At 36.5% G+C, this 9,223-nt stretch overlaps 3 protein-coding genes across 4 annotated transcripts in view; 1 reads left to right on the top strand and 2 right to left on the bottom strand.

Moving 5' to 3' along the window:
- Positions 1-228: 228 nt before the first annotated feature.
- LOC108765754 (uncharacterized) lies at positions 229-1,831 on the bottom strand. The gene is made up of 3 exons (XM_018514599.1): positions 1,212-1,831; positions 1,068-1,133; positions 229-477 (listed from the first exon to the last, which is right to left on the bottom strand). Exons 1-3 carry the CDS (start codon positions 1,803-1,805, stop codon positions 229-231), a joined length of 909 nt encoding a protein of 302 aa, XP_018370101.1. The 5' UTR covers positions 1,806-1,831.
- Positions 1,832-3,916: 2,085 nt separating this feature from the next.
- LOC108765759 (nucleolar protein 11) lies at positions 3,917-6,784 on the top strand. The gene is made up of 5 exons (XM_018514602.1): positions 3,917-4,001; positions 4,395-4,590; positions 4,674-5,205; positions 5,292-6,322; positions 6,394-6,784. Exons 2-5 carry the CDS (start codon positions 4,459-4,461, stop codon positions 6,520-6,522), a joined length of 1,824 nt encoding a protein of 607 aa, XP_018370104.1. The 5' UTR covers positions 3,917-4,001; positions 4,395-4,458; the 3' UTR covers positions 6,523-6,784.
- A 20-nt stretch (positions 6,785-6,804) lies between these two features.
- UQCR-C2 (Ubiquinol-cytochrome c reductase core protein 2) overlaps positions 6,805-9,223 on the bottom strand; it is a 5,544-nt gene continuing 3,125 nt past the window's right edge. For both annotated transcript variants that reach the window (XM_018514605.1, XM_018514604.1), the window contains 6 exons: positions 8,972-9,111; positions 8,672-8,863; positions 8,380-8,596; positions 7,880-8,311; positions 7,561-7,782; positions 6,805-7,039 (listed from right to left, as the gene is read on the bottom strand). In XM_018514605.1, coding sequence (XP_018370107.1) covers positions 6,953-7,039; positions 7,561-7,782; positions 7,880-8,311; positions 8,380-8,596; positions 8,672-8,863; positions 8,972-9,111 — 1,290 coding nt within the window. In that variant the 3' untranslated portion in view covers positions 6,805-6,952. The remainder of the gene's footprint in view (positions 7,040-7,560; positions 7,783-7,879; positions 8,312-8,379; positions 8,597-8,671; positions 8,864-8,971; positions 9,112-9,223) is intronic.

The raw sequence follows: 9,223 nt of genomic DNA, 5'->3' as shown, positions 1-9,223 counted from the left end.
ATCGGTTGCACGGAGTATTAAGAAGGAGTAAAATCTCCATAGGCCGATCGCCTGAAAAGTGGACCCAGTTTCGATTACCAATATGGCGTCAGAGACGACCCACACTTTCCGGTTTGTGACGTCAGCATCTGCGCAATGCTCGCCTTGCAGCAGACAACAATTTTTCGATCAAATAATGATTGTAGAAATAATGATCATAACCTTCACTGATTAAATTTGCCATATCTGCTACAAAAGATCATGTTCAGCATTGGACTTCTTTTCTGAATAATTCTTGCCAACTATCGGAATAGCATTTTGTCTCAATTTCGGTATTATTCTTTCAGTACGATGTACTGTACCATCACTCAATAAAACATCGTTTGAACGAAAAACATCTTTGATGCTGAAATGTTCCTCACAAACAAAACTATGTTCAGTAAGTGGTCTCTTCAATTGACCTAAATTTGCAGTCCAAGGATCCAACAATTTTTTGTCCTAATAATGAAATGAATAATCATAAATGTTGCACATAACCTTATAAAATATAATGAGTATTTTTTTACGTACTTTAGGTGCTCTAAAAAGACTTTTATTCTTAATTCCATTTTTTTTGTTTTGCTTTTTCATATATTCCAGCCCATTTCGGCAATTAAAAACTATACAAACGCGTTTTCCCATTTCTCATGGAGTTTAGACTTACAATAATGAATTTGCTGCAAGGCGAGCATTGCGCAGACGCTGACGTCACAAAGCGGAAAGTGTGGGTTGTCTCTGACGCCATATTGGCAATCGAAACTGGGACCACTTTTAGAAGCGGAGATTTTACTCCTTCTTAATACTCTGTGATCCGTTGCATGTGGCAGATATATGTCGATCGGGTTATTAAAATTAAAATAAAATGAGCAATAACGAAAGACCGGTAATAATAATTTTATACAGTATTTTACCTTGATAATAATGAAATAAGTTAATATTATCAAGTCATCAATAAGGTTAGGGTTAGGTTAGGTTATGACCCCAGCATCGCTACGTCTTCCTTCTGCTCCGATATCTACAATGCTAAAGCAACAATTTGCATCACTCACGGCAAGCAGATTTATACTATGATTGCCTTTATAACTGTACAAAGACGAGCCACTATTTGGTGGTGCCTACAATTAACAATAATAACAGATTTATTTTAAAATAGTTCAAAATATGTTCAAAAAATAGTTGTATCAGATACATGCCTGAATCATAATGTGCTTTCCATCGACAGCTCCAATGCAGTTGGGAAATTGACAAATTCTCTCAAAATTGTCAGCAACTTTTTGCCAATTTTCATCAGTGGATTGTAGAAAAACTCTATCTTTTAATACCTTCCACAATGCAGTGCAAGTCTCCTTTATGATTTTAGAAGCTGTATTTGCTCCAATACGAAATGCATATGAAAAAGATGCCATACTATCACCAGATGCCAACCAGTGTAAAACCAGTTGCAATCTTGTACGAGATGAAATTGGAACTCGGCATAATTCTTGCTTATCAATAAGTGGTCCAACTAATGACAGCAGTTCTTCGAATAATTCCGGAGTCATTCTAAAGTAATTGAAGAACTCCTCACGATCGGTCGTTTGCATTTCAACGACTAAATTGTCACTTGCACCTTGAAGATGTCTCATTCTTTGTGTAAACATTGGCCGTACCCAAAATTTTTGTTTTCTTGTATATTTTTTATTTTGTAATAAAATGTTATAAGCGAAATATAATTTTCGTACTCTCTTAAATATCAGAATAGCACGCCAACTTGGCATATTTCTTGCATTTCGCAATAATTTTAACATCACAGTTAACACTACTTCTTCGTCCATCGTTGTAATCTCCAAAAAAAAGGTTTCTGAATATTTGTTTTAATTTCACATTCAACCATCTGAGGTGAACATACCATTCCGTTCCGTAAGAAGTTTCTCTACCCGTCCCATGTAGCCGGAACGCAATGGAATTTTGGTAACATAATATATCTCACTCTTACAATTCAGTATTTTTAAGTATTCAAAGTAATGTTATAAGTAAGATAATTGCACAAATTATGCATATTACTGCTTTAGTCGCATTAAAATAACGAAATATCGATTAAATTAGGCAAATTAACTTGCGACCGAGGCGACATTCCGTCCATTTTCATTCCGTTCCGGCTACATGGGACGGGTAGAGAAACTTCTTACGGAACGGAATTGTAGTGATCTCAAATTTTCTAGTAAGAAATCCGTTCCGTCGTTCCGATTCCGTGTACATGAGACGGCACCCTAAGAAATTGACCAATCACAGTCGATTATCCTTCTCACATTCGACTGTGATTGGTCAATTTTTTACTCTTACTTCTTACTCCGTGTATTGTAGACGGGCCTTTAGGAATAAAGATTTTAACCTATCAGATATCGGATACACCGGAATATACGGTTTCTGATAGATTGGAATCTTTATTCCTTATTTCTAATTCCTTATTCCTTCTATTGTGGCTGCACCATTATTCTTTTAAGGCCCGTCTACAATACACGGAGTAAGAAGTAAGAGTAAGAAATTGACCAATCACAGTCGAATGTGAGAAGAATAATCGACTGTGATTGGTCAATTTCTTACTCTTACTTCTTACTCTGTGTATTGTAGACGGGCCTTTTAGAATCGGGACCATTCATCAGCGTTGCCAACCGTACGATCTTGATCGTACAAATACGATAATATAGATCTTTGTACGATGTACGATCCAAAGAGTGAGATCGTACGTAAAAGTACGATAATTTGGCAATTTTGATTAAATTTTAAGAGAACACTCTTCGATGATAACCGTCGACAATGTTTTACCGATTGGTCAAATAGCCGCCATCAGCCACAGGCGCTAGAGCAAGGAAAATTCCTAGGCACTGGTCGTTAGATTAGGTTAGGATTAGCTGGTGGACATTGGACAATCACAACATGATCAAACAGGAGGTGCGTTCCGTTTCTCGCATGATGCGCATGATGCATCCATTATCCTTGTTTAACATTTGGTGAGCAACAAGGATAAACGATGCATTATGCGCATCATGCGAGAAACGGAACGCGCCCTAGAACGGTATTTGGTCAGTGAAATCGCGTCCGTTCTGATTCATCTCACATCTATTAATGGCATGAAAAGTACACTTTTTATTAAAAAATTAGAGTCCTATCCGCTTCAGAGAATTGAAACAAGAACTAACTTTGTTTAAAATTTAAATGGTAAGATATACAATAATATATTAGATTAGGGTCGTCGAATTTGTGAGCGGTCACTTGGTCAGTATACTGGCCAGTCCCGTCCTCAAAAGGTTAAAAGTTGTTCCTTATTGTTTTTTTTCTATATAACCAAAATGATTTACGTATGTAATAATTAAAAAAAATATTTTCTAGTGTTTATGTTTCCTATATAGTTCCTGTTACATATAACCAAAGTTAAGTAAATATTTAAGTACTTAAAATTTAAAAAAATGTTCCCTAGTGTTTTATAATTTATATAATTTATGTATAACGAAGAAGACTTATAAATGTAATACTTAAAAAAATTTTCTAGTGAGATTATAATTACAAGTTCTTTGTTTTAAAATTAAAAACTTTAAATTTAAAAATAAATATTTACAAATATTCAGTATTGTTATTTTTTTTTCATTAAAAAATATATCTTTTCAATATAGATCTGTTTGCGTTGCTTGAAACTCAAAAATTTTTATACTTAAAATGAGATAGATACATATTTGGGCGTTAAAAAAAGAGAAAGCGAAGATGCTGAATGCAAAAAGTGCAAGCAATGCGAACAGACCTAATAAATATGTATATCTATCTAACAAAAAAAATGTACGATAATTTTAATCAAAATACGATAATTTTATATTGTTGGTACGATTTTTAATAATGCGGAGGTTGCTGGTTGGCAACGCTGCCATTCATACAAGAAGAAGAAGAAGATTGAACGCACTGAATAATACGAAGAGAACGAGGAAGAAGGCGTAATAGCGATTGATTTGATGGTAACGATAGTTGCTTTCTATTTACATACGAGTAAAATTGAGTCTGAAGTGAGTTGAGTATTTTATACTCAAATTAATGATGTCATTACTTGCTTATTTTGATAAAAAGTTATTACTTAACACAAGATTCATAACCTCACTTTTAAAATGAGTTTACGGGACTCGCTAATAAGGTACACAGTCTCGATCTTGTGCAGATTTAGGTAAAAACTCAGTTAAATCTTACTTGTCATTATGCAAAAGGAATGCGCATTCAACTGAATTATGACCAGACGTCACAAGTAAGAATTATCAGAGAATCGGTGTTAATGTAAAGCAACTACATAATACGTTTCAAATCGCAGCACGAATGCTCATCTGATTCATCTGATGATCTGATCATTCTCTTATAAGGATACAGATACAAGTCAATAGACGAGCAATACCAATTCCAAAAAAAGGTTTACATGTTACGAGAATGGCAAAGCTTAGTTCGTACTATACGCTTTGTCCACTTATCGACCAGCAGAGTTTACTCGGCGTCGAGAAGGATAAGGAACCAGGCTGCGCAATAGTGACTCTCGGCAGGAACATAGTTATACGATATAAGGTTAGAGATTTAACCATCGTATTTTAAATGTATTTATTTAACTGTGGCCTTGAAACATTTTGATGATCCGTATGTATTTCTAGTTACAAGATTTAAAACAGATCAGCAGTTGGTCCAGCAAAGAAAGATTAACGACGCAAGTCATTTATGATAGATTCAAGCAGTGTTACGTTGCTGCCTTTAATGAGAGAAAGATTCGGGTTTGGTCGGAAGAGGAGGCAGACTTGAACAACATAAAGGGATACAAATTTTCGTCCCCGCTTTATGCTATTCTACCACATGGTGACTCGTCACCCATTCTTGTCCAGCAAAACGGAGCTATGGCTTCCCTAGAGTGGGCCATTGACAACAGAAAGACATGGATAAGCAAGGGTATAATTAGGGCTAAGGAGAAATTATGCAACTGTCAGCTGATACATTTAAATGGAAAGACGAGTTTGTTTTGCTTGACGAGAGTAGAAGAGGTCTATAACTATGTAGTAGTTGGATTGGAGGACGGTACCTGTTTAGAGAAAGTGGATACTATCAGAAGGATAGAATTAAAACGAAAGTCAGAGGCTCTCATGGGACATGTTGTAATACATCATAAGAATGATGCATATCTGTTGACTTTATGTATGTATTAAAACCTATCAGGTTCCCCCCTTCCTCTCTTTTTTTAAGATAAAACACGCATGTTTAATATTATGCAATTGTTTCAGGGTCACACGGTAGATTGTATAGTCACTTGTTGACAGGGACGTCTTCCGACATGGAATCTAATAGGTTGATCAGTGTAATTACTAATATCAATACAAAATATCCCATTGTCATGACGCATCTTAACGAGACGACCATAGCGATTTATGGTGCTGATGTCACGGACGAGGGAGCAATACTCATGATATACAATGTACAATTCAAATCAGCGCAAGCGGTGCAGAAGCTAAAACTTTACACCAACGATGCTAAGCTCTGGAAGGTGGAGGACAAATTATTGCTAGCGGCAAACAGACATTTGGCCGTCGCGCCCTATCACTTGGCGCCGCAAAGGATAGCCGCTATGTTGGGCTCGTCTTTGCGCTTCAAAAATGACAACGATAGTAACGATGCAGACGATATTATCGTGATACAGGAAGCAACAGTGGCTCAGTGGGACAAGAATCGAACGTGGGCGAGAAACGCATCAATAGGTCGAGTACCTTTGAATATCTCGAAAAAGGTCTGCGCCTATTTAAACGAGGGATGGAATGATTCCGCGATACAAGAGATCGTGATCCCATTATTGATGGAATCTGGCGATGTCGCGTCGATCTGTTGGTGTCTCGATACGTTTAAAGATTTGCCAGAGAAGTTATTGGTGGATCTTTTGGTATTTACCTTAAAAAGTCCAGACAAAGTATTCGTCTCTCTGCAAAATGGTATGACTGATAGCACATTGAAAGCTAGTAATCCCTATTCCAGAGACAATTTTCTCGACAGAGTGTTTAGTATCAGCTATTCCAGTGTTTCGTTGTTACCTCGTCTGAAAACCGGTTTAACTTTTGACCAAGTACTTAAATTATTGGAATATCTAATGTGTAAATTGAATGAGAAAACGGACTCGCTTGATGATAGTTCACAGCTGAATGATCAACAGTTGTATGAATGGTTCTGTGTGCTTCTCGACTCACACTATCAACATTATTTATTGTCGCAAGATATGCACGTTATGGAGCTTTTCAACCGGCTAGATTCTGTCCTAGAAGAACATGTAAGTATGAAAAATAATTTGCATAATCTTTCATGATCTTATCTACCAACTGTCGGTTTTTTTCTTCCCAGTTTCAGTTTTTGCAAAACCTTGTCAACTTGAGGCCTATGATAGACAGGACAAACAATGGAAAACCATTACGATCTTCTTCGAAAAAATATAATAAATTTTACTCTATAGAAGAAATTAAACTTTATTAAATTATTAAGTAAATGAAAAGACACAACTTTCATATCTTGCATCATAGTGTGTTGAAGATATATGATCTTCATATATTTCTTATGTATTTTTCTATTAATCTTATGCAGAAGATGAATGAATTACTGATAGACGAAAATAATATAAATAATATTGAAAAATGTTGAACTTGATTTTTGACATTATTGGCTGTAATTTTGATATCTTACGTTTCCATTTTCTTTCCGCAATTCTTTGTTACGCTAAACGACAACTAAAATTAAAGTAAATATTCAACCAAACAATTAACTACAGCGATATTCTCTTTTATTATTAGTATCGCTAAGTAGTTTCTACACTCTGATAAACGTGTGTATATCTCTGAACTGGATAAAATATTTAAAACTCGAAGGCTCGCAAAACGATACTATCTAGATTTTCATTATCATATATCTACTTTAATTCATCGACATATGGAACTGTGCATAAATTGCCGATTGCAGCCATGGATAATTTTCCGCCAGCAAGTTTTCCAGCAACCTAAAAGTATCGTAAAAAAACAGACGTTAATAAAATCTTAAGGACGGAGCACAGACCTTTGCATAAAGCATAAGAAAATCAACTTTTATTTTATGGAAAGGAAATAAAGGATTTGATTGGTCCGTTTTCTTATGCATTATAGATCAGAACGCGTTTTCATCTCTAAAATACTTTAGTATGCGTAACGTAAACGGGAGGATCCCGTTTGCCTACAATCCCGATTGCACACACCACTCATATCAGCTGGTGCCTAGTAATTTTTCACTACTTTACCAATGAGAATATTTTATTTTTAAATTAGCCAATTAGCGACGCATGTGTGCAACATGCAATGTGTGCAATCGGAGTCTTCCCGTATTATGCAAGACTCTGGCTCCTGTCCTAATGTATAAGTTTTATGTTACACACACGCGCGCGCGCGCGCGCACGCACACACATACAAATTAAACATTCCATAATGTTGAAAGAATAAATTGAAAAGTAAAGTGAACGATATTGCTGGAAAAATGAAATCTGCATACCGATTTGACTTCAGATGCAGTTATTTTGTCTACTTCTGCAACGAGATCAGATGGTTTGTACACGCGTCCTTTAATAATTGCTTGCTGTCTCATATTTTCCAAGTATACGGCATCATTATCTGCGGCATATAATATTTCCGCTTTCAACGTATTCTTACCGCGCACGATATCAGCATCGGAAAGCTTAGGTGATCTCAGATACTCGGTAGCAGCTTTTGTTACCTTCAAAGATAAAAAAATTATAGCATATAACATGGAATGTCTGATGAGAATCTTTAACAGTTATAGATTTGTATTTATGTTAAATGACAAAACTTACGGAACCGGCGACGTTGGGTACTGAGGACAGAACAAAACCAAACAATCCGGAATCACTGTAAGAAGCATTAAATGCCGAAAGGGCAAATTGGTCGGTGCTCGTTGCTCCGGAAACTGCTTTGTTCAGTGGAGACACACTGGAGCCCCACTTTATACGAGGGCCAGAACCTATTGCCCTTTGCAACACGGCACAAGCAAGGACATCTTTCTCTTTGTTTAAACCTGCTGCTTCAACGGCTACTGCTACAGTGGACAATTCGGAGGAGCGTTCCTTGCGGAGTTCCCCTCCGCAATATTTGGGAATTTCCACAATATTATCTCCCGAGCCTACCTTCAGATTCGAAGCAAACTGTGTCATGTCCGACAGTGACACTCCCGTTGCTACGACTGCGCATCTCGAACCAGTAAACCAAGTATTAACGAAATGTTGCAGCTGTATAAGAAGAAAGCAAATTTCTCTTTTGTGATGTATGCTATTAATACGTAACACTACATACGTACAGTTTCTGTATTGATTTTTCCAAGTTGTCTCTTTGGCGAGTATAAAGAATAACCTAGTCCAGTACGGTAAGCTGCCTTGTGCAACAATTCCATTATACGGGTTGCCTCGGGTATCATAGATAATTCATAGCGCAACCTGGGTAATTGATCGGATATTTCCCACGGCTTGAATACTTGCTGGGTGGCGACATCCTCTAGGAAAGTCAAAGCTTTGTCTCTGTTGCAATATTAAAATATAAGTGTTGCAAAATTATCTGATATATAGATGTGTCAAATAGAGAAACTTGCTTACATGCTATTTCTCGTAATTTGTAATGTATATGCGATGCTTTCACGATCAGTGGTGGCAGTTAAGTTCCCACCGAGTTGTTGGATGTTTCTAGTTATGCCAAAGTAAGTTGATCTACAAGTGCTCAGACCAGCAGCAATTCGAATATGATGTGCAGTGCCTTGTGTATCATACGTCTCGTTGCGCGAGCTAGCTCTAGACAAAAAAAAGAATACAAGAGAGATAATTATTTTATTGATACTAAGCAATTATATATCGTAGCACCATTTTACTATTTGTTAACTCATAATATAATTTTCATACCTAAAGATGATTGACACTTGAGCAACAGGATTATTGTTATCGAGTGCAGCAACTGTTACCTTATTGCTCGGCAATACCTGAAGCTCTGGGGTTGGAACATTGGAACATTGAGCAGCCGCAGCAGCTGCATAATGTCTCACCTTGGGTAATTAAAAAGGCAGGTACATATATACATATATTTATTGGGTAAATATTAAGAATAGCCCGCTCATCTCAAATTTTGATAAAAATATACTCAATCGATGCGTTTTT

The sequence above is a fragment of the Trachymyrmex cornetzi genome, unplaced genomic scaffold (genome assembly GCF_001594075.2).
Source record: "Trachymyrmex cornetzi isolate Tcor2-1 unplaced genomic scaffold, Tcor1.1 scaffold525, whole genome shotgun sequence".
NCBI lineage: Eukaryota > Metazoa > Arthropoda > Insecta > Hymenoptera > Formicidae > Trachymyrmex > Trachymyrmex cornetzi.
This window is presented reverse-complemented; position numbering and strand designations above follow the sequence as displayed.